The 24,893-nt window shown below is 38.4% G+C and overlaps 1 protein-coding gene across 2 annotated transcripts in view; it reads right to left on the bottom strand.

The window, feature by feature from the left end:
* The window catches only part of LOC146003605 (trypsin-1-like), a 151,798-nt gene extending 142,785 nt beyond the window's left edge, over positions 1 to 9,013 (bottom strand). The window contains exons 1-2 of one of the 2 annotated variants that reach the window (XM_083141916.1): positions 8,875 to 9,013; positions 3,692 to 3,755 (exon numbers count right to left, since the gene is read on the bottom strand). In XM_083141916.1, the coding sequence (XP_082998042.1) occupies positions 3,692 to 3,755; positions 8,875 to 8,937 (127 nt within the window). In that variant the 5' untranslated portion in view covers positions 8,938 to 9,013. Of the gene's footprint in view, positions 1 to 3,691; positions 3,756 to 7,504; positions 7,521 to 8,874 lie in introns of those variants that run through there. The other variant, XM_083141917.1, reaches the window with a different exon arrangement.
* Positions 9,014 to 24,893: the final 15,880 nt, after the last annotated feature.

Here is a 24,893-nt window from a genome sequence, read left to right as displayed (position 1 = left end):
AAATAATAAAGAAATGAGACGTGGATTATATTATCGGCGGAGTGGAAGTTAGGTAGGTAATTAAACTATTTAATGTAAAACTTAATATTCATTCAACCATAATATTTATTAACAAATCAGATTATACTTTCCACATTTATATATGAATCACATGTAACTCCATTAAGCCTTGTTTCCATGATTATGAAAAACTAAATATGCTGACCAAGGCAGTAATTTATTTTATTAAAAAACATAAACTAACGTAACGTTTCAACCTTCTAGCAAGGTCTTCTTCAGACTCTGTACTTTTGTACTTGATACAGAGTCTGAAGAAGACCTTGCTAGAAGGTTGAAACGTTACGTTAGTTTATGTTTTTTAATAAAATAAATTACTGCCTTGGTCAGCATATTTAGTTTTTCATGAATCACATGGTTCATTCACAACCCATCTAAACACCTAAGAACAACATTTTAGTTTAGTCAACAATAATAACCATGTATAAATCTCCCCATTAAATTGTTACAGTCCGTCCAAATAAATCACCAAAAGTCAGTAAGTAACGCCTATAAGTCCACTGCAACCCCGCCCATAACCCCCACAGCCTACATGGCCCGGAGCAATCCACCTTTAAGAATTAAATATCTTCTTTAGCATTTTCAAAAGGTAGACATAACTATACAAACGTTAAGCAAATTACACCAGGCCATGCAGGCCCGAAAAGGGTGATACACGGATACACAGTATACTCAGTCTCTGTCCAGTTACTCCTACATCTCCCCCAGTCGGCAAGGTTCTGCCACGCTAAACTCCTTGCTCACCCAGCGTCGAAGCCTAGCCAATGGCAGACCCTACCTTAGTCACATGTATATTGCGTCTACAATACGTCACCAATGAGCTATCGTACACTATGGTCTTCCAAACATTAATATGACCGCACACTCAAAATTACGTGACTGTTGGCTAAACGTTTCAAAGGTTTGAAAAAATTAGAATCATGGCTTCTACGAACGCTATCAGTAGTCTTGGCTAGGAAATGTCTATCCCTCCACAGGTTAGTTTTTTGATAATCCACCAACACCAGTGCCTTTTTACACACCTGTTCACAACGCCATAGATAACAACGCTTCAAATGGGTGTAAGGGGCGACCTTCTGCTAAGGTGCCCAAAAGTCAACCTCACTTCCACGTAGTACACCCTAGACTGCATTTTGCAGACTAACGAGGCTCTGACGACTGACACTATGGCCAGTATAATTCTGTGTTATGTCCTTATGTGTGTCTCTTTACAGACTCAGCTTTTAACCGGTCAAAATATTTTAATAATTTACTTACGACACGACATTACAGTTATGTTATTTTATTTCTGGTAAGGGGCTGGACCCCGTATAAAGCGACGGGTGCAAGATAGCCTAAGTACTGACGCTCCCAAAATTTTAAATTCAAATAAAAAAAATAACAACGCTTCAGAATCCGTAGAGTTGTATCATATAGCCAATAGGTATATTGACACCCGAAATGATCACATGGACGAAATATTTGGTTTCTACTCTATATTACCAGTACCAGTGGTAAATTGCTGTGGAAAATTACAAGTTAGTGTGTTAGGTTTGAAAAGGACATTTTTGTGATTCACGAAGAAACAAATTAGGACGAATCGTTGAGATTTTTCAGCACCGCTGGAAGGTGGCAACTTATCACATGCAAACATTTTGAAGGTTATGCCCAGGAAGAATACAATATGTGCAAAGCAATTTTGAAACTTACCAATACCTTGTATCAAAGACAACGAATCCACGCAGAGCACAATCAAGTCCAGCAGTGGCTAGAATGTAAGAACCACAGAAGGCTCATCTACAACGAACTAAAAAAAAGACATGTGGGTTGATGATGTGAGGAGACTCGCAGACCAATTTCTGATCATCTCAGACGAAGAAAATGCTAGCAACAAGAGCTATTACAACGAAAAAAGTCGGGTCATGAACATTATAAGCACGATGATAAAGCTTTGGTGAAAGAGTGGTCACACTAGAAAGAACTACCGCGATAAACTCCAAACTAAAACTTGAATACGTTTGTAAATAAATGCCAACACTCATGTAGCCTTTAGATGTCGTGTATCAAGTGTCTTACAGTGACGTGAAAATTTTTAAATCTCCAGACTACATCCTTAAAAAGAAGCAATGTGACAAAAAAAACAAAATGTTTGCAAAAGAGCCATGGCATGAAGTTATGTTCACTACTGTACTCATTTGAAACGACTACACAATTTGAGAGTGAAAATCCCTTACAGGGGATTTTATATTTTCCTTCCCCGCCACAAATTCCGCTTTTCAAGTTAAAAATTTCAGAGTTGTATTCATGTCCGATACCTTTTCACGCGAAGGGCAATTTCAAAACAAATTGGCGTCGTAAACGTGAATCATCAGGAAACAAATGTAGGGATCCATTGGATCTTCTTTTAGAAACGGAACGAGAGATCATTTGTGTTTTACTCTTTTGGTGGGACACAGCCTGTAGAGATGTTTAAGCTGCAAGATGCGACCATCCTTTATAACGATGCTCAAGGTACTCTTGGATAGTATAAATACTAAATGTAGAAAATAGTATTAATAAAAACTAGAAATTCTGGTTATTCATAAAGTTCTCTGGCCTGCCCATGTTGTATGTGAAAAGTAATACCTCGATATTAACATTAGAACTTCAGGATGATCAAAAAATCTACATTTTCAAATAGAAGTAGCGAAGAAGTAGGGGAAAACCAGAGTGGTAAATGCATACCTTTCTTAAAATGACACACGATTGCCATTTTTGAGAGTGGAAAGTTCTAAAAGTATGAAATATCAAACTTTGTATGCCACTACCCCTAAAAGCATCTATATGCTGCTATTCACCTGTACAATTCCAGTCCCTCCAGAAAGAAAATCCTTGGTACGCCAGTTATCCAAACCACACGATCAACATGATTGAACATGCCAACCCCAGACGTCGTGTATTCAAGCTTCTGTGTTTGTACGATTGTCTCGTCGTCGTAGTCAACACAAGCTTATTTCACTACCGTATACTGTTGTACTCATCAATGCAATCGTCGTTGACGTCGATGTCATTGCCGTCTTTCCTTGTGAAATACATTTAGAAATATAGAAACGAATCCGTCGAAAAGAACGAACATTGTAACAATCAAGATAGCCTGGATCAATGTGAAGTCAGCTACTTCAGACAAGAATGATAAAACTGTCCTTTACGGCGATAATTGTGGGAAAGACATCTAGATATGCAAGTAATTTTAAAATATTAGGCAACTCTAAGTCAGAGTCTTAATAAAAGGATTGACATTGGCTAATATATAAATCCCGACATGATTAGTTGGTTGGTTGTTTTGGTGTTTTAAGTCCATTTTATGTACAGTAAGGCTAATCGGAATCGAACCTACAGTTTAAAGTGAGATTGGTTGATTGATTTAGTTTATCTTTACTTCGCTTTTCTACTACTTTTGGCTAACCACGAAAATGAGGATGAGTGATCACATGACGAAATTGAATAAGGAATTCTCACTAACAGGCATAGGAGTGCGCTGTTCTAACCACTCCGCCGGCGTCAAATCTCGAGTAAAATTTTGCGCCTTAAATCTACTATAGGAAGAATAATTTTAATACACACTATAACTTTCCTTGTGTGTATTTATATATACTAATTTAAGTGTGATGCTTACGGCAAGGTTTTCCCATACTTCGCCGACCTGTCCTTCTTCTGGAGTCACATTTGTTTTCATTTCCCTGGAAATCAGAAAGTTAATTTTAGTTATTACCTAGAAAAAATATATTTCGTTGTAGCCTAATGATATCAAATAATAAGGTGATGAACTTGAGTGAAATAATCATAGACGCTAAAGACGGTCGGACACAATAATGGTGAAACGATTTCGATATTTCAGTATGTTGGTCAATTAGATATGGAATTGGAGAAACTCCCATGGTGTAATGTGAACTCCTTGCTGCTTTTTCATACACAGATCTCATACGTTGTAAAGAAGTTGATCGATACAGGCCGATTTAGACAAAAACAATTAATTGAAAAATATTCATTTTGAATTCTATTTATTCAGAATTTAAGAGATTAACATACACAGTAGCTTTAAATTTTTTCATCTGCAAAACGTATTTTCTTATTAACTTATTCAGCCTCTAGCGGGTTGTCTAATTTAGTCAATAGCCATCCTATTGCAGCAGGTGAGATATAATCTCACCCAACTTTTGAAATTTTCCGTTTCTAACTGAGATACCATTCTCGCTGTGACGAGATTTTTGGTCATATATTGTACTACTTTGGTAAGATAAAGCAATGTTCCCCGTGCCATGACCGCACATTTAGGGGATATGAGTAGGGCCCCAAAAATTCTCGTTATCGGCCATTTTGGAGATGATGTTATGAGCACCACGCTCCGGCCGCCTTTAGTCCCCCAGGTACCCATTGACTTTACTTGCAGATATCTGGATTTGTGTAGCGGTCTAGAAGAGCTTACGTCTAGAAGTGAGTAACTTTCTTACCATATTTTGTTCCATCTACTGATCAGAGCGTAAGAATCAGTTCATAAAAATAATTACCTTATTACTGACCAGAAACTTGATACCAAAGTTTCTAGTCAGTATTAAGGTCGCCTGCAGATTTTTTTTCTCGGGGGGTAGCAGTACTTAAAGGGGGGAAACGTGGAGTAAGTCCTTCTCCCATTTAAGATTGATTGATTGATTGATTGAATTGCTTTATTTTACTTCGCTTCTTGTACCACTTTTGGCTAATTTGCGAAGATGAGGATGAGTGATGATATGATGAAATTGATGAATGGATACTCCCAAACATCCATGCTCAGACTAGGATTCGAACACGGGACCCCTAGCATCTTAGCGCGATGTGCTAACCATCTGCCACGGGGGCCGGCTCTCCTATTTATGAGAATTATCATAAAGTATCCCCAGAAGTAGGATAATTTGCATAGGCACTTGATCTGCTAGCTTTCACGGATATGTTTTCACGCTAGAATTTCAAAATTTGAAATGTACGAATTCTTTGCAGATATTTGGGGTAGGGCAAGTGCACCTCTCGCCCCCCTCTACGGCCACCCTTCGTCAGTAGTACCTCATACCACTGCTCCATTTGTGAAGTGATGTTTCGAGACATTTCCTTGTTGCAAAACTCTTAACATTTCGCTTTTTGAAATATGAAAGAACGCCTTATTTTTTGCTCAGCCGGAGTATCTGATTATCTAGGACCTAGGTTATAATTTGTGTAGCTTATTATGAGCTGCCACCAAACTTGTTTTCCATGGAAAACGAAAGGTGTCGGTAGATATGTTTGTTAAATAAGAGTTCTGATGCCGAGGAGCTATGTGTAAGAAATGTTCTGCCAAACAATACTTACCAATCTGGTTAGAAATTAATTTCTTGTCCGTTGTGGCTGCGATAGGGGGGAAGATGGAAACTAGCTGACAACTGTGTACGTCTGCCCATTTTTCTGTTATCATCAATGCATATAGGAAGTATATTCGCGTATATATTGGTAGTTTTCTCACTAAGGACCTCGAATTTTTTACCTGCGTTATGTCACAGAAACCTGAGTTTTGCCACATTCTACACGGTACAATATGAGTGCAAGCGAGTGACAATTATGTGAAATATCACCAAAATTGATTGGTTGGTTGATTTGGTGTTTTAAGTCTACTTTGTGCACAGTAAGGCTAATCGAGACTGGACCAAAAGTGGTATCCGATCCTCCACAGGGTATCAAACCTTGATTACAATGCGAAGACTGTGCCATTGTGGAGGCCAAGAAAATTGATTAGCATGCAATGCTAATTCGATATTATTCATTGCGTAGCGCTTTTTCCTAGGGTACAGCGGGGCTATTCCGCCTGAAATAAGAAATGTGGTCACTGGTCACCTTGGCACTGTGGAGGGCTTTGTTTTGTTCAGTGTGAAGGGTGGTCTCGTTACTGCAGCTGTTGTCCTTTGTTTCAGTGCTCTGTGTTATATTTTGGGTGGAACAGGAGTAGAATCTCTTGAGATAAGCAATGTGTGATAATTTATGATTTATTGACGTTGCTAAAGAATAGTGTTGTTGTTAATTATTGACGTTGTTAAAGAAAAAAGTCTGCGAACATAAGGCGTCGTACGCACAAGACCTCGAAGTTTTAACTCATTTATTTTTGTTAGAACACATGTTATGTATTGTATGTGTGCATACATGTAGTTCGCTTTCTTCATACCCGTCCTAGTTGGCGAGTTTTTCTCAATGACTACAGTTTCGCTCAATAAATACGAAGCTATTCCGTTGAAGAAAAATATTTAATTGTAATGTGCAAATGTCAACAGTACATTTTACGTTTTCATTTCAGATGGTTCGTACGTACTACATATAGCAGAAAAACGCCTGATCCTGTAAGCCCTGTTGTGTGTGTGTAATTTCTTATCTATACTTACACAAGACATACAAACACGTAGGTTCAAATTAAACAACATAACTTTATGCATGGAAGCCATTCACGTACATCTTACACACTGTTACTATGACAACCAATCAATTTCATGCTATAAAATACAAATTCTTCGTTTTCCGCTTATCATGCGTCTATCAGATCCTAAATGGTCCGAAGAGCTGAGGGAATGAATAAGCAGGCTGAGACTAAATTCTTAAATTTTGGGGGGAATCTGTGTGAGGAGATTGGCATTTGTGATCAGCCCCATCTGATCTTTAATGTTGACGAAACTGGTTTGCCCCTTAATAACAATCCGTCCAAAATAGTGGCAGCAAATGCGTTCTGAGCGGAATAGCCTCTTGACTGGGCGGAATAGCCCCGTTGTTTTTGTGAATTCTGATTTCTGCACTCCACAAATATATCTTTAATAAGAAGAGTATGCAGTGGCGGCTGGTGGTCTGGCTCTATGGGTGTGCGCTTCAGCCTTGGCTATTTATTAGTTTGAGTTTATTTTTAGATCCACGCATAGAAAAGCAGACACGACCTACAGTTTAAAGTGTGATCCCAACCACTATGCGCCTCCACCGAGTGTGTCGCTATTTGCTTTTATAAAGACTTGGGTTTATTTTTATCAAGAATTAATTGAAGTTACTGCTGAATAACTTAATAAGCATATTGCAAAATCATATAGGAGTTTAAGCTAAGTGATTACTGTTACTTTGATGTCATTATATATGTATTCAATAACACATACAATAAACATGTTCATTAACAGTAACACTCAAAGTATTTTTTTAAATTAAGGTTATTATTTCTCGTCATCAAAACCGTAAGTATATACCATGACCATGATTTACATTGGAGCAAGGTGGAAAGTAGAAACACCAGGGTGGAAAAGAGGGGCAACACCTCGCCCGGATGAAAATTTTATCTGAAGCCGCTACTGCAAACAAGGTAGCCGATCCAAAGACAATGATAATGACCGAGTGACCAAAATAACAAAATCACGCGAAATCAAGAGAATAATAAAGTATGAAAGAAAATAACAGTACTCACTCAGTCCACACTGCCCTGCTTCGTATTTCAGATGTTTGCTCCTTCCGCTGTGTCCGTATTATTACTGCAGTCGCTACGCGCTTTGTAGCTAACTTCCCTCCAAATATTCAACAACGTTAAATATTACATATATGCTTTCGCTGTGTAGAGTTTTCCTTTTCATCATGAAATCAAACAATTTGCACTGAAACAGGAACGAGCTTTTGACAGTGTAAGAATTCTTGCAACGCATGAACTGGCACACAACGAAAACAGCTGACTGATCGCGTTGATCGACTGCAGCGCCATAAGGACAGTTCATTATGACCAAGCTGCTACACTAAGAAAAGGCAATGCAAGACATTGTTTAAAACACGCGTTTCGCTCTCAGTTGCCCCCTCCTTCCTCCCCTTCTCTCTTGCGGCTGGCATGCTCGGAACAACAGTGTGGGCGAAGATACCATAGAAATGTCCCTTTTCAAAAAATAATAATAACAAAAAAACTCGATTTACGATGAAGTGTGGGCTGCGTCCACTCCGCCTCACGATCTCGAATGCAAGGAATAGGGATTGCAACACTGCGTGAACACAACACTGGTAGTGCTCGTCTGCAAGCTAAAGGTGTCAATCCTTCTCTTTCCTTGCGTCCTGCAAACAGCGGCATCTCAGCTCACTGCCACTTGTGCGAAACTAACGAACCTCAGTCGCTCGTAACACGAAGATATGGTCACCGATTGGGCGTGGAAACGTGTGATGTTTTGAAGGAGATATTATTAATTGAATAAGTATAATAACAATTAATTGCATTACAGATTTATTTGGGTGTGCAGGTGCGAATGTGCGAATAGGCAGAAGCGGCTACTGAGAGTGTGTATTACCTTGTCCACTTATTATGTATATTGATCTGATCCTAATTAAGGGTACGATTTTTGTATTATTTGAATACTTTCAATTCGTCTTTTATAGGATTAAAGTTGAAATGAGCGGAATAGCACCGCTGAACCTATACTTAATCTAGGAGGCGCATTTGAAAAGAAAGTACCGATTATTTATAAAAAGTGACTGGTAACACTGATGACATCCATCCTGCGCAGTAACATCAATTAGTCCATTGGCGACCCAACAATCATATTTTATCTGTCAGCTGTTGGTTATAATGTGAGTTAGAGAGTATCAAAATGGCTGAATATATTTCTATACTTAACAAGTTATAAGCTGAAGATTATAAATGAAATCATCACACACATAACTATGATATATATTTGTCCGTTGCACCTCCCAGATTCGGATTCCAGGAAACCTAAAGGGTTGGAAGATTTATCGCACTGCGGTGATATAGAAAGTTATTCTCTTTAATGCTAGTTTTTAACTTTTAATCTATTTATATCTTACCTGCGAATGACCCGAAACAAATACAACAGCATATGCCAAGAGCAAAAGGGAATTCACTATCATTTTAACACTTAAGAAAATCGCAAAGAATCACGAAGGTGTATTTCCATGAAATGCATTCTTTATATAAAATGTTTATTGCTTTCTTTACGGCGTCATTCGACAAAATGACGTTAGAAATCAGAGGTTGTGGTTGGAGGTATTTACGTTATGTATAACAGTTAAAGCCTTAACACTCAATAAAGCTTTATTTTGCCTGCATCAGGTAAGTTAACTTAAGCGATATTTACGATATTTATACATGGTGACACAAAATAAATTAAAAAAAAGGTTTGTTTTTTCGATATTGTAGTTTTTATTTCAGAGGTTATAGCCATTAGAAAAAAATGTTTACTTACATAAATGTCAACAAGTACAATATAACAATTTGGTAAGGTAAATTTCCCTGCGCACATAGCACCGTACCGTGAATACATATTTAGAGGATGTGGGCATTCTCGATGTCCCCATTTTTGGAGGTGAAGAATATCAGCACCACGCTCCGGCCGCTTTACTCCCCCAGGGTTGCCCGCAGGTACTCACTGACGTCACTAAAACGGTTGAAACATTTGTACGAATATATAGCTTTGTTGTATTTTCGAAAAATTGAACATACTGTAGTAGAGTTATGGTGGTCAAGTCGGTAGGGCTTCTGACTGACGCGCAGGTAAATTTTACGGTCTTGTCGCCGCATAAACCGGCTCTGAGGCACGTATAATTCTTAGGAATATCAAAGGATACTAATTGTGTCAGTGCGTAGGTGGCAGTACTGCATAAGAATCAACAAAACACTGTCGGGGTGAGAATGGCTACAAAGGCAATATCGCTGCTCGCGCAGCCTATGTGATTTGTGTGCTGTGTTGACATTGGTAGGGGAAGAGAAGTTTGTGCGACCATCGGGTACGGTAGTAGCTAGTACAACAAGCCTCGTGGAAAGTGTATGTCAGGTGACAAGAAAGCAAGAATTACTGCTTATAAGGATCGTCAAATCGCTTAAGGTAAGAACACGGTGAAGTAGAAAGGCCTTTGCACATGGACACGAACACAGGTAAGGCCATAAAGGTTTTGGGGATACAATGAATACACGGTCAGACATTGAGGCACCCGCTCCCCCTGCACAAAACACTGCCTGACCTTTCAGTTGAGCGGCAGTAGTGGCCGTGTTACATTATTACAATTTTGTTTTAGATAAAATATTCAGTGATTCTACGTAGCCAAATAGTTACCGCTCTTGCCTTTGTGCGAGCGATCCCGGGTTCGATTCTCGGTGGGTACCCCCCCCCACACACACACACATTGATAATGAAGATGAATTTCATTTGCTTCGAATATTTATGTAATTCCGTGTGCATAAACTTTAGAAAAAATTAAATGTGCCCAAAGAAAGTTTTGAAGCCCCCTTCTCTGCATTTGCATCAATTCGAACACTGCTCCCCAAGATGCGTAAAACGAAAAGTAAATTATGAATTTAGCATAAGAGTAAAATATGATCGCCCGACTACCATACCCCTTTCGGACGCTTAAATATAAGTACCTCCTAAATGGAGAGTGATGTTATAAATAAACCACTGTTATCGGATTGTAGAAAGTAAACTTTATCACGTTCATGTGGTGCCCACGAAGCTAGTAATGATAATGGTCAATTGACTTGGTTTAGTTTACTTCGTTTTTCTGCCACTTTCTCCTAATCGCGAAGATAAGGACGATTGATGATACAAAATTGATGAACGGAGGTCGACAGGAGCCTGGTGACCGACCGTACCCTCATCGAAAATTCTAACTATCTTTTTTTTATTTTTTTATTATTTAAACTGCAGATTTCGATGATTTAAGGTACCGGAAAGTCATTTTAGCATGCTGAAACCACAAATAAGCGAGCTATGTAAATATGACAACGGCACGTCAGTAGATGAGATTTCCCTTAGTGGACATTAATTTATTCAGTATCGAGGAATGACGCTATTGTTAATTAATTAAGTGGAGAGTATAGGAGGAGGGGGAGGGAGATGTGACATGGAAGACGCATGCAGTGGCGTTACTTGGAGTTCTTGGTTTTCAATTAGTGCACAATAGATACTATTATGGAACCCGTTTTCACTCTACTCTAACCCAATTAATGCTTTTCTTATACGTGTTACATTCAAATATCAGTCACGGATGATTCATGCACACGTGGGAGTTTGGTCTTAATGGTTTTCACATTAGATACTAATGTGGAGTCCGTTTTCGGCCTATTGTTACACAATTGATGCTTTTCTTATACGCGAGGATGAGTCACGTATGATTCATGCAGACGTGGGAACTTGAAGTTAATGCGATTCCAATTAGGGAACAATATTCACTAACGAGGACACGTTTTGGCTATTCTAAGCCACTTGATGGCATTGTGCGTGGTTTGCAATCGCCGATGACGTCATGAGCAGCAATTTTCGCGTCGGTGGTGGCTCATATTTGGTATAATTGAGGAACTCGAAGGGATCTGGGTAGAGGCTAATAAATATTAATCAATGAGAAAAGGTTTCAATAATTGAATCAACCAATCAGAGAAGAGCAAAGAAAAATAATATTCATATTAAGGGCCTTTTGTCTAAGAATCTATAAATAATGAGCGAAATCCGAAGCGGACCAAGAGTGTTCTCAAGTGTTTCCCTTGATAGACGTGCAGATTTTAGCGGGACTGAGTTGTTGCAGTGCAACTAAAGGCTTTTTAACTTGGTAAGTATATTTTGTGTACTTTATTTTATTTCATGACAGCGGAAGAGATTTAAATCGTAACGTTGTTTTTCTTACTGCAATGGTAACAAAGTTTAAACGTTTTTTACATTATTTTTGAAAATATTATACAAACAATAGTATAAAATAACACTAACAATGTGTATTGTTATTGTTGCAGGTTCTTTCTGAGAAGCATATGTGAGGTACTCTGCAAAGAACTGAAGAGACGAAAATTATAACCTTTTACGCAAGGTAGATAGAGATGAGGTAAAGTCATCCGAAGATTGCCGATCTTGCACGAACGCGTGACGTCACCGGAGAAGCAGTGAGCTCGGCTGAAGCAGACGGCCTCTAGCATTTATATGGGAGATTCAGAGAACGAAAGTATATTATTACTTTTAGGAGGGGGAAAATAATAATTGTCATCCTCCAAGATGATATTGAGGCATCCTTTTAATGATTAGTAACATAATTGAAAACGCGCTACTTTTAAAAGGGGACAAAGTACATGTGAAAAAATGTATATGGAAAATCCATATTCCTGAAACTTTCTGACCGATGCGCTACAAAGAAAGTTACGTGTTCTCCTTTAGAATTTCGTCATTTTACAAATCGTAATATAATTTTAACAAAAACGTGGCATGCTAAAGAAGAATTAAAGAATTTAAAAAAAATAATTGATTAATAGACTTAGTTTATTTTACTTCGCTTATCTGTCACATATGGCTAATCGCAAAGATGAGGATGCGTGATGATATGATGAAATTGAAGAAAGGAGAGTAGACCCATGACCGAGCGGGGATTCTAACCTGGGGGCCCTTGACATCGTAAACCGTTGTGCTAACCACTTCGCCACGGAGGTCAGCATTACAAGGACATAAACAGAAAATGGCATCTATGTTTTAATATGCGAGAAACATTTGCGAGGAGATTATTGAAGTAACAAATAATTATTACAAGACGTTGTGATGAAAATTATTAATATATCTGAAATATCGAGAGTTGACCTTGCAGTCTCTAAATGTACTTTTAGAGTTACGTAAAACCTTTACTCAAAATTGCTAGTGTAAATTTATAAGCTATTAAAATGTAAAACTTATTCCTGTTCGATAAAAGAAACTGCCAAGTCAAATTAATATTTCGTAGAAATACATATATTTTTCTTTCATGAGGCCAAGAGAGTATTTGGAGGGGACGGTGGCTTGGGAAGGTTATAGCCCCGGATCTCTATCTGCAAAGGGGCTTCCAGTGGGAAAACATTGCTATTTTGTGTACTTTACTTTATTTCATGACACCCTCGCATCTTCCGTAATTGTTTCATTGTTATGTTCAATAGATGCGATGGATTGGTTTTTGCTATCATTTCCAGTTAAGAACCTGACAATCTTGAATTTGTTATTGCCTGAATATTTATCGGAATAGATCTGCTTAAGGATATAATTTATTTTTGCATCTTTAACTGTTTTTGTAACGTAGTTCCTTATGGTCTTATATTGTTCCCACGTGTAATTATTATTATTTGGACTACGTGCGCGCTTAAACATCCGGATCTTGAGTGATATCAATTTAAGAAGACCGCCAGTGATCCAGGGACGCTTGTTGCCCCTAACACGAAACGTTTTTATTGGCGCGTAGACATCCAGAGCTTCGGTTATTAATGACTGCAAATATGTCACCTTATCGTTTATATCCGGCATCATTGTTGTTTTGTGAAAGGGTAGATAAGAACAATGATCAACGAACTGTTGTACAGGAAAATTTTTAAAAGAACGCTTAGTTACGAGTATTCTTGTAGATCTTTGTGGCCTTAGGTTAATTGAGGTATATATCAAAAAATGATCGCTTAAATCATGCATTACTACGGCGGATTTATCATGCAATTCTTTCTTGTTGGTAAAAATGTGATCTATGAGACTCTCACTCGTGTCGGTGACGCGTGTCGGCAGGCGAACGAGCTGCTTGTACCCCGCTGATTCCATCGTATCGAAAAATGCATTGTCCGCTGCAGTTGGTTTCATGACGTCATGATTTGTATCCCCAACGAGAACCGAAGCGTGACAAGCCGGAAATGACTGCAAAATATTTTCTAGTTTTTCATTAAAAGTGACGGGGGCCTTGGGATGTCTATATACGCATCCTAGAATTAAATGTTTGTCATTCTGTTTGAGTTTTAAAGACACCCACAATCCTTCAATGTCTACATCTGACACAGAATATATAAGTTCCGATATTACAGCTGTTTTTACGTAAAAAATAATACCTCCCCCTTGCTTAGGATAGTCTCGATCAAGTCTGTACATTTTGAACCCTTCAATTTCAACGTGTCTGTCTTGAATGGAATCATCGAGCCAAGTCTCGGTGATTGCAACGCATGTGAAGTTTATTATATGTGAAGCTGCGATTTCATCTATTTTGTTCTTTATGCGGTTAATATTGATGTGGCCCACCGTGAAGGTAACTTACCGTTACTTGAATACTGTTCCTCTGTACTTTATGGGATTAATAGAAATAACACCACGAAACTAGAGAAAATGCAAAATTGGGCTATTCGTAGCATAAGAAATACGGCACACACGACCTCACGTGCAAGCAGAGAAGAGCTCCAATTACCCACGCTGGAATCCAGACGAAAATATGCATTTCTAATAAAAATTCACCAGGCAATTAACAAGCACCACCACTTATTAAAGGACAAAGTAATGATATCTAGTAATATACATTATCCCAATCTGCGATCCAACAACACCAACAGTATCCGAGTACCAAAATGTAACAAGGCAAGATACGGATCAAAATCACTGTCATCTCTGGCAAGTAAAGCGTGGAATCAACTACCTGTAAATTGCAGAAAGGAGAGAAATTTGGCCAAATTTAAACAACAGATTAGGACATTAATCTATGAATACTGACACTGTGCCTATTCTACCTCATTGCCTCCTTCATAAAACGTAGCTGCAAAAAATTTTTATTTTAGTCTATTTCTTATGTTTTTCAATTATATAAATTTATAATATTCCATTTTATGTATACTTTTAAACAAATAGCATAACTGTATATTAATTCATGTAGGGGAAAAAGCTGTTTTTGTAGTTCGGAATCAATGTAAAAAAAATATGTAAGCTTAATTGTAACCCTACTTTAATAATATTAAATAATAATAATAATAAATAGTCCAGAAGAAGGGACGAAATTATTTTCTAAAATGGCTCAAGAATACAAAGATATAAGTGGACATTTGACAAGCTTAGTCTAAAACTTACAACTGAAATCGTACGTGTGTGTGTGAGGGGGGGTGGGGTAGGCTACGTGAGGTAACACAGTGGAATATGATTCACAATACTAAAATTAAAATAAATATGTGGGAACAATAGAAATCAAAAAACGTTGTAGCTAGTGACGGCGCAATAGTAAAGATGGAGGGGTAAGTCATTTTTTCCCGGGGCAATCATGTTTATTATTCCGTTACATACGACACAAAAATGCTATGCTGGAGAAGAATGCACCAATTAATACGCTATTAAATAAAACAGATACTTTAAAACTTTTAATCAAATTATTTGTGAACTATGATATAAATTTAGAGAGAGCACATACCTGTTTAATTTAATTTGGATGAGTTAACTTCTGAAGCCTGCCATATCCGAGCCTTCTTCCGGTGTAACTACACTGCCCTTTGAGCCCTAGCTGCTGCGTTTAGGTGGCGGAATGAGCAGAATACCAAGTAAAACAAATATGTGACAAATATATATATATAAAAAGCAACGTGTTGAAGCTATTGACGGCGCCAAATAAAATACAGAAGAGAAACGTGGAGAGTGCAGTGATATTTTACGAGAAGCAGTCACGTTTATTACACCCTTACATTTATATACAATATTAAAAAGTTCTGCTTTTAGATCTCGCACAATGCCTTCTTCACAAAAATTGGTAATCCCGCATTTTTTGTATCAATCAAGCTGTGATATTTTAGATTTCTTCCGTTAGTTTTCTGATAATAGTTTTCACAGCTTTCCAAGCATTTAGGCATGATTTCAGTTCACAAGAACAAAATAATCTTATTTTAAAAGATACAACAGAAAGAAATCCAACGCGCTTAAGTTAAAACTCCCTTACATTGGAAGCCTGGAGAGAACAAAACAGGGGTTCCTTCGTAACACGATTTCTTAAAAACCATTTTACACATTTGAATCAACTTTGTGATAAATTGATTAGAAAGGATGAATCTTAACAGTAAAAGTTGTAACTTTTCCCCTGCTACTATATTTTAGAAGATATTCGTTGTCAAATATCTCAATATTTGCATAAGTAACCAGTCTTTTCCGTGCCGAGTGTTTCGACGATGACGTCATGCATCCACGGACAACTGCGCATACGATCTGCGCCGCCGAACGAGCACCCCCTGCCTTTTACGATGTATGTTGACCTCACCGGCAGTGTTGCCAACTCATCGTAGCCTCTTACGATGTATATTTTAAGAGCTCACAACCTTTTACGATGTATGTTAACCTCAAGGGCAGTGTTGCCAACTCACCGTAGCCTTTTACGGTGTATATTTTGAGAGCCCACAGCCTTTTACGATGTGATGTATGTTAACCTCACCGACGGTGTTGCCAACTAGGCGTAGCCATTTACGATGTATATTTTGAGGGCCCACATTTTCTTACGATGTATGTTAACCTTAGCGACAGTCTTGCCAACTAGGCGTAGCCTTTTACGATGTATATTTTGAGGGCCCACAGCCTGTTACGATGTATGTTAACCTCAAGGGCAGTGTTGCGAACTTATCATAGCCTTTTACGATCTATATTTTAAGAGCCCACAGCCTGTTAGGATGTATGTTAAAGTTAACCTCAAGATCATTCTGGCCAACTCACCGTAGCTTTTACGATGTATATTTTGAAGGGGTGCCACAGCCTTTTACGATGAATGTGCGTTTTTCAGAATTCACCAGCGTGAATCAGACTGGTGCACCAAAAATGATGTCAAATTCGGTGAAATACGGAAAGCTTCATGCTGCATCAAATGGAAGCTAGATTTTGAATGCGCGTGGACATTCATGTTTATTAGGAAAAAAATCACCGATAGTGACTAAATCACAGAAGATATTTCATAAATATTATATATTTTCACTTAACGACATCTTATTTTGCTTGTGTACTACGAAATTCAGTGGTATTTTGTAAAAATGTCGAATATTGCCAATAGATGCTTTCCTGCATGTTGCAGCTGAAGACGGACGCATGTTTTAATGCATCGGCATACTTTATTTCAGTTTGCGTGCAAGTGAATAGCAGTAGTATTAGAAATGTCGAGAGTTTATACTTGCAACCAGTTTATTCGCCATCCGTGCAACAAAATCGGCGTGACATTCCGTACTACTGCCTACAGAACTCATTTCATGAAACAGAACACGTTTCAGTGCAGACGGCGCCACCAACTCATGAGGCTGGTGTAAATTGTTCACGTCATGGTTTAACGAATTGAAAGTTCTGGTGCGCACCGGTGAAATACGAAAAGTCGAAGCGTCCATCAGCGGTGCACCAGCACGTCCACCGGTGTATTCTGAAAAGCGCGGTTTGTTAACATCACCGGCAGTGTTCCCAACTCACCGTAGCCTTTTACGATGTCTATTATAAGAGCCCACAACTTTGTACGATGTATGTTAACCTCAAGGGCCCTCATCGTACCATTTTACCATTTATATTTTGAGAGCCTACAGCCTTTTACAATGCATGTTAACCTCACCGCCAGTGTTCCCAACTCATCGTAGCCTTTACGATATATATTTGAAAAGGCCACAGTCTGTTACTATGTATGTTAACCTCAAGGGCAGTGTTGCCAACACGTAGCCTTTTAGGATGTATATTTTGAGAGTCCACAGCTTTTTACGATGTATGTTAACCTCCAGGACAGTGTTGTCAACTCATTACCATTTACGATGTATACTTTGAGTGTCCCACAGCCTTTTACGATGTATGTTAACCTCAAGGGCCCTCACTGTAGCCTTTTACGATGTTGTCGGCTCATGTTACCCTAGCAACCGAATCAGTGTGTTGCCTGAGGCCCAATCTAAGCTAAATGGGTTGCATCTAACCTTAACGTGATGTGGCTAACTTCTCGGATATTTATCAGTTGGCAAGAATCTGCATGCACCCCCATCCAGAGCGTTTCCAACTCTCTGTTGTGGTGTTTCAACTTGAGTGCATAAAAATAACCATGCCTATGTACTTTTTCGGGTTCAAGAAGCAGGTTATGGAGACCCCTGCTCAGACTACACTAACGCCGAGCTCGGAGAACCTCTTGCCATCCATATTATCTAAACTCATCGGTCTGTTGATCATTCACTTGAACAGCATCCTGTGATAACATACTAACTAACTAACTAACTAACTAACTCTCTAGCCTTCTTAAACCCGAAGGTTCATGGCTGCAGCAACACAGGCCTTCCATCTGTCCCTATCTTGAGCAAGATCTATAGCCTATACTCTTTTCCATCCCTACCGATTTCCCTTAGGTCCATCTCGACGTTGTCCCTCCATCTTCGTCTTGGCCTTCCTACTGGTCTCTTACCATCAGGTTTCCCAACAAGAATCCTGAAAACTCCTCTTTCCTCTCCCATTCGTGCCACATGGCCTGCCCACCTAAGTCTTCTTGATTTAATTATTCTAATAATGTCTGGACATGAATACAAATTATGTAGTTCTAAATTATGTAACCTTCTCCACTCACCTGTCTCCTCATCCCTTTTAGGTCCAAATATTTTCCTAAGGATCCTATTTTCAAATACTCTCAATTTATGTTCCTCTTTCAATGTAAGGGACCAAGTTTCACACCCATATAATACTACAGGAAAATTACGATTTTGTATATTTTAACTTTTAGATTCTTAGATATTAAACGAGAAGACAAAAGTTTATGAAGAGAGAAGTAACATGCATTTCCTGAATTAAGCATACTTTTTATTTCCTCTTTAATGTAATTTTCATTTGTTAATATTACTCCTAAGTATTTGAATTTGGGAACTGGTTCAAACGAGTTGTTATCAATAATTAGATTTTGATTATTACCTAACACTTGGTTTCGGCCTGTAAGCATATATTTAGTTTTCTCTTTGTTAACTTCCAAACCTATCTCTTTAGCAGTTTTGAAAAATATTTTAGCATTATTCTTAATTGTATTCACATCATCCCCCAGTAAGTCTACATCATCTGCATATGCTAACAACTGAGTCACACCATTTAATTTTAGTCCTTCTTTAATTTCTTTTACCTTCCTAACAGCATATTCTAAGGCAAAATTAAAGAGCAATGGAGATAATGCATCTCCTTGTTTTAACCCATCATGAATTGTAAATTTGTCAGACATATTAATACCCACACGAATTTTACTTTCTGTTTCACTGGTGCATATTTTTATCATAATAACAAGCTTCTTAGGTATTCCAAACTCTACTAATATATTATATAATTTCTCTCTTTTGACCGAATCATATGCTTTTTTGAAATCAATGAATAGCTGATGGACATTTTGATTATATTCCCACTTTTTTTCAAGTGTCTGTCTGATGTGAAAAATTTGATCTGTAGTTGATCTGTTGCGTTTAAATCCACATTGATAATCACCTATAATTTCATTAGCATATGGGGTTAGTCTTGTTAAAAGAATGTTAGATAATATTTTATATGTTGTTGAGAGTAGAGAAATTCCACGGTAATTATTGCAGTTCATTTTATCACCTTTTTTAAACACAGGAACAATTATGGATTCTTTCCACTGTTGAGGGATTTCTTCTTTATTCCATATTAAACAAATTAATTTATGAATTTGACAAATTAATGAATTTCCACCATATTTAATTAACTCAGCTGGTATTAAATCAATGCCAGGTGCTTTGTTATTCTTTAGCCTTTTAATAGCATCTTTAACTTCAGTCAAGTTAGGTTCTTGGACTAAAGGTTCTGCTGTGTGTACTTCATTCACTTCTGATTTATCTCCTACATGGACATTTAAAAGGTCATTAAAGTAGTTCTTCCATCTATTTAGAATATCACTTGGGTCAGCTAGAAAATCACCGTCTTTATCTTTTATCAAGTTTACTTTAGGTTGCCACCCCTTTCTAAACTCATTTACACCTTTATATAAATCTCTGATATTTTTATTTTTGCTGTTTGTTTCAATTTCGTTAATTTTGCTTTTCAAGTAGTCTCTTTTTTTACTTCTAAACGTGCGGTTAACTTCTCGCTTTATTCTATTATAATTGTTTAGATTTGTATCATCAGAGTTATTTAACCACCTAAGTCTAGCCTGATTTCTTATTTCTATTAGATTATGACATTCATTATCAAACCATGGCTTACTTTTTCTCGGTTTATGGTATCCTATACTTTCTTTAGCTGCTGATTCTATTGCATTACGTATGTGCTCCCAATTCTTATTTACGTCTGTTTCATTTATATTTTCATCATCATTTAAATCCTGCAAAACATCAAATCTATTTGACAGTTTAATTTGGTAATCTTTCTTAATTCTTTCATCAGTAAACTTTCCTGTATCAAATTTTAGAACTTTTAGATTTTGTTGCTTATGATTTATCACTGAGAGTCTTTCTCTTAATTTAGAAATTACTAAATAATGGTCACTGGCACAGTCAGTACCTCTATGTGTACGAACGTCAATTATACTAGTATGCCTTCTCTTATCAATGAGAATATGATCTATCTGATTATGAGTTTTACCATCTGGAGAAGACCAGGTATATTTATGGATATCTTTATGTTTAAAAGTGGTACTTTTCACAATTAAATTCTTTGAGGTTGCAAAAGTAATCAATCTTATACCATTATCATTACTTAATTCATGAAGACTTTCTTTACCAATTGTGGGTTTAAATGTCTCTTCTTTCCCAATCTGTGCATTACAGTCACCTAACAGAATTTTCATATCATACTGAGAAAATTTATCAAAGACCTGTTCTAACTCTGTATAAAAATCATCTTTAGTATTATCATCTTTATCTTCCGTTGGTGCATGTATGTTTATTAAAATAATTTTACACCATCTACCCTGTAAAACTGCATATGATATCCTATCATTAATAAATTCTATTGTTTTAAGAGCCGAGATAATTCTATTATTTATGAGAAAGCCTGTTCCAAAATTATGATTTTCAGTACCACCATAGAAAAAAAGTATAATTTTTAGTTTTACAATTCCCTTCTCCTGGCCACCTAACTTCCTGGACAGCTACTACATCTAATTTATACTTGACTATCTCATTAACTGTACACTGAAATGCCCCAGGCCGGTAAAGGGTCAGAACATTCCAGGTGCCTAATTTAATATTTTTCTTATTCCTAACGTAGATCTTATCCTTAGTCCAGGGACCTCCCAAAGTAGTCCCCACCCGGAGATCCGAAGGGGGGACTATTTTACCTCCGGAATATTTTACCTTGGGAACATCCATGGCCTTTTATTGCTGATTCTTGACATGGCTTTTTACAGTGCAGAGTTGTCAGCTCTACGCCTAACCCCCAATATGAATGGAGGAACTACTACACAAGACAAACACAAACACAATAGACAGCACAACTACTACACAAGACACAAACAAACACTTCACAACTATAACACAATATAAACACAAACACACCACAACTACTACACAAGACAAACACAAACAAAAATGCTTGTATTAATACAATAATAAGGAATGATGATGACTAGATGCATAATTGAGTGAGCAGTAATCTTCTTGTATGGTAAATAATAATTATCAAGTATAGGATTATAATGTGTTCAAGCTTAATTTTATAGTTTTGAAAAAATAACACTTCCCAGTATGCATAATTGCACATATAATTATTTATTTAATCGCAAAAGTGGTTTGGATCCCACTTTAAATTGTAGGTCCAGTCCCAATTAGCTGTACTGTGCATAAAGTGAACTTAAAACACCAAATCAATCAATCAACCAATATTCGACCAATCCAATATACAATCCCTAATGATACTTGAAGAACCAGAATGATTCATTGACCTACTTAATAAATGCATATTTCTAGGTGACTGAAATTCAAAATTTAAAGTAAACATACAGATAATCAATATTCCCAATTTAATAAAGAGCTGCAAATGTTCCATAAGATCATTAATAGTTAATTTACCTAATAATGCATGCAAATGGGTGACTGTAATACATTCAACTTGTCCCCATAAGTAGAAAAAAAGAAACTTGTAAATCAAACGCTTCGCTATTTGTAAACACACTATTCACCTGGAAGTTTTCTTTGATGCGTTCAGAGTTGGTGCTCTTGAATGGCAACTATCCCGTGATAACATTGGCAAAACATTTTATGTTTTTAACAACTTAATTTTTTACAATTTATCGATATTCTGGAAACTACAATTCAGCATGAATCCCGAAAGTAAAGGGGAGGTCAAAGTTTCTGTAGGCAAGAATATTTACCGCATCAAGCACGATAGGTTGGATATCGCTACCACATACGACGTGTCTGCTGACGACTGCCTGTACGTCGAGCTTCTGTGTGATTACGACAAACTCATCTCTCTCTTCGTGGAGATGCGGATCTCCCAATGCCTAACGACATCTTCGGTCACACGAAACGCGTCGATCACGGCGACAAGTTTCTCATGCTCGACGTCAGGGTCAAGAAGTTGCGGAGCGACATGCAGGCTCTGCAGTCCACGCTCAACTCCAGCCTTCAGACCGAGTTAGTCTCAGTACCAGGACACCATCCTCAAAATCGACACCGCACTTAAATCCCTGCTGCAAAAGTACACCAATCTCGTGTCCATCCTCGAGAACTTGGAAGTGAGCATCGTCAAGTTGGAAAACGAGCTTAAAGCGCGAACCAACGACGTAGAACAACTAAAACAGCGATTGGAGGATCAAACATGCAGCATCAAAAAGGAACTGCAATCCATCGTTTATAGTATCAAAACTCAGGATGATTTCGCAGATTTGGAAATTCCCTTGGAAATTCCCACGCTAGAAAACATCAAGATGGAACTTCAAACGGATACCCTGCACGTCACCATCGTTGAGGTCCAAGCCAAACTCCGAACGCTGGAAAGCTTCATAGACAACCTACCTTCGTCCGGCGAACTGAACTCCATAGCTCGCAGCGTAGCTAACATCAAACTCCAGCTGGAGACCTACGAGGATTATGGGGAAATTTAAGGCACCGTAGCACACATCGAGGATACCTTGGCAACCATGAAAAGCGATCTCTCGAAAGTCCAGGAAGCTCTGGAATCGAAATTGCCCGGCATCGTCGAAACTCTGGCCACTGTTCAACAGCAGATCTCCAAGGTGGAAAGCCTGAACACCGAATCCGAACTCTCGCATTTCCACCACCAGATAGACGACATACAGATCAAGTTGGAAACGCTGCAGCATTCGACGCCAACCCAGGATGACATGGCGCAACTTCAAGATACCATGTGTACCGTGGCGGATGCCACTGAGTTGGATACTGTGAAAAAGGCTCTGTAGTCACTTCAAAGTACGGTGACCACCATGTTCACGTCAAAGAAACTGAAAGCCGTGAAGAAGGTTGTGAACCGAATACTCAAATTCGACGATGTCAAAAACATCCAAACCAAAATCGCGCAACTTCGGGACACGGTTGCTGCTTTGCCCACCAACCAGAACGTCGCCGACCTTCACGTGCTGTTTACTGAGATGAGGACCCAAGTCCACGACCTCGGAACCCAAACTTGTGGATAGCTTGTCGCGAACATTAAGCTCCAGATCGGAGCCGTCGAAGCGAACCAGGAATCTGCCTATGTAGACTTTGGCACCAAGCTTCATGATTTGAAAGAGCAATTCAAGCAACTGTACGTGGACGTGAAGATCAAGCCCAGCTACGACGGGGTTGTTCGCACAATCGGACAACTACAACTCGGTCCACCGCACGATACGGGTGAAGCCTGCGAATATCGACGAATCCGACGAAGCGCGTTTGATCTCCACCGTTTACTGTCCCAAGTACCGACCTACGACCAAGAACCCGAAATACAAGGTAGAAGACCAGGTGAGGATTAGCAAGTTCAAGCGCACGTTCGAGGGTTCACCACAAACTAGAGCACGAAACTTTTCACCGTGGTTCGAGTCATGCCGGGAACGAGGCACACGAATCTAATAAAGGATGCTCGCAACGAAATCTTGAAAGGAAGATTCTACGAGGAGGAGCTCTCGAAGAGGAAACATCGGGACGTGTACCTCATCGAGAAGGTCCTGCGCAGGAAAGATAAGAATCTGCTGGTCAAATGGCTGCGGCTCGAGGGAAAAAGCTGGATCGAGGCAGACGAGGTGATCGTGTGTACGGAGCGTGGGACGTGGTAAGGCGACTGCCCGATTCATCCTTGTGACGCTCTAGGAAAAGCGACGGAAAATGCAGGAACAAAATCAACGACTTCACAAATGTTACAACGTTGCATAAACTTCGTATAAAATAACGATGGCGAAACGCAAACTCGCAGACGACAACCTGAAGCTGCGCGACTACCTGGCAAAACTGTTCAAGGGGTGGAAATCCGAGAATCGTGAAATTTACGAAGAGAAGAAGGGCCAGGACCAACCTATCATCGATGCAATCAGTATACTCGGTAAAGAAATCAAATATGTCACCGAGCAAAACAAAGACTTGATCAACGAGATCGTGCTCACTGCTAGAAATTATACCGTACCCACACCGATGTTCTGTTCTCATGTTTATTGATTAATCACACGAACGTTACAGAGAATTGTACTGGTTATAGGTCCAGACGCCAGAGCCTTATTAGCCTGCAAGAACCACTTACAGGGAGAAATAATGTGGTCTTGTGAATGTTTTTTTAGATTGCATATTCATTTTGGATTCAAATTAAACAACTGGTGTATTTTTAAAACTTTATTTTTATTTAATATTCAAATATAGAATATAACAGAATACATCAAAAGTTATCCACCAAAAAGCGTAAGTCACATAGTCATTACGATTTAGCCGCTGCTGGAATTCCTCCATAAGGGATTCGTGGTAAAAGAGAAATTTTTGCCACTGTTTAAAGTTGAGGGTGACACCTCTGGTGATGTTCTTGATTTCCACTGTTATGTTTCTTCCGCAGCCATTAAAGACAATGGAAAGTTCTCCGAATATCCACATCGTTCTTGTCCTATTCGGCACATTTGTATGTGCAGAGAGTTCTACCATATAAGATTTGTAGATCTCATCTAATCTGTAGACGCATATCGGGTACTCTTTT

This window comes from Lepisma saccharinum, chromosome 20 (genome assembly GCF_977018435.1).
Source record: "Lepisma saccharinum chromosome 20, izLepSacc3.1, whole genome shotgun sequence".
NCBI classification, from domain to species: domain Eukaryota; kingdom Metazoa; phylum Arthropoda; class Insecta; order Zygentoma; family Lepismatidae; genus Lepisma; species Lepisma saccharinum.
This window is presented reverse-complemented; position numbering and strand designations above follow the sequence as displayed.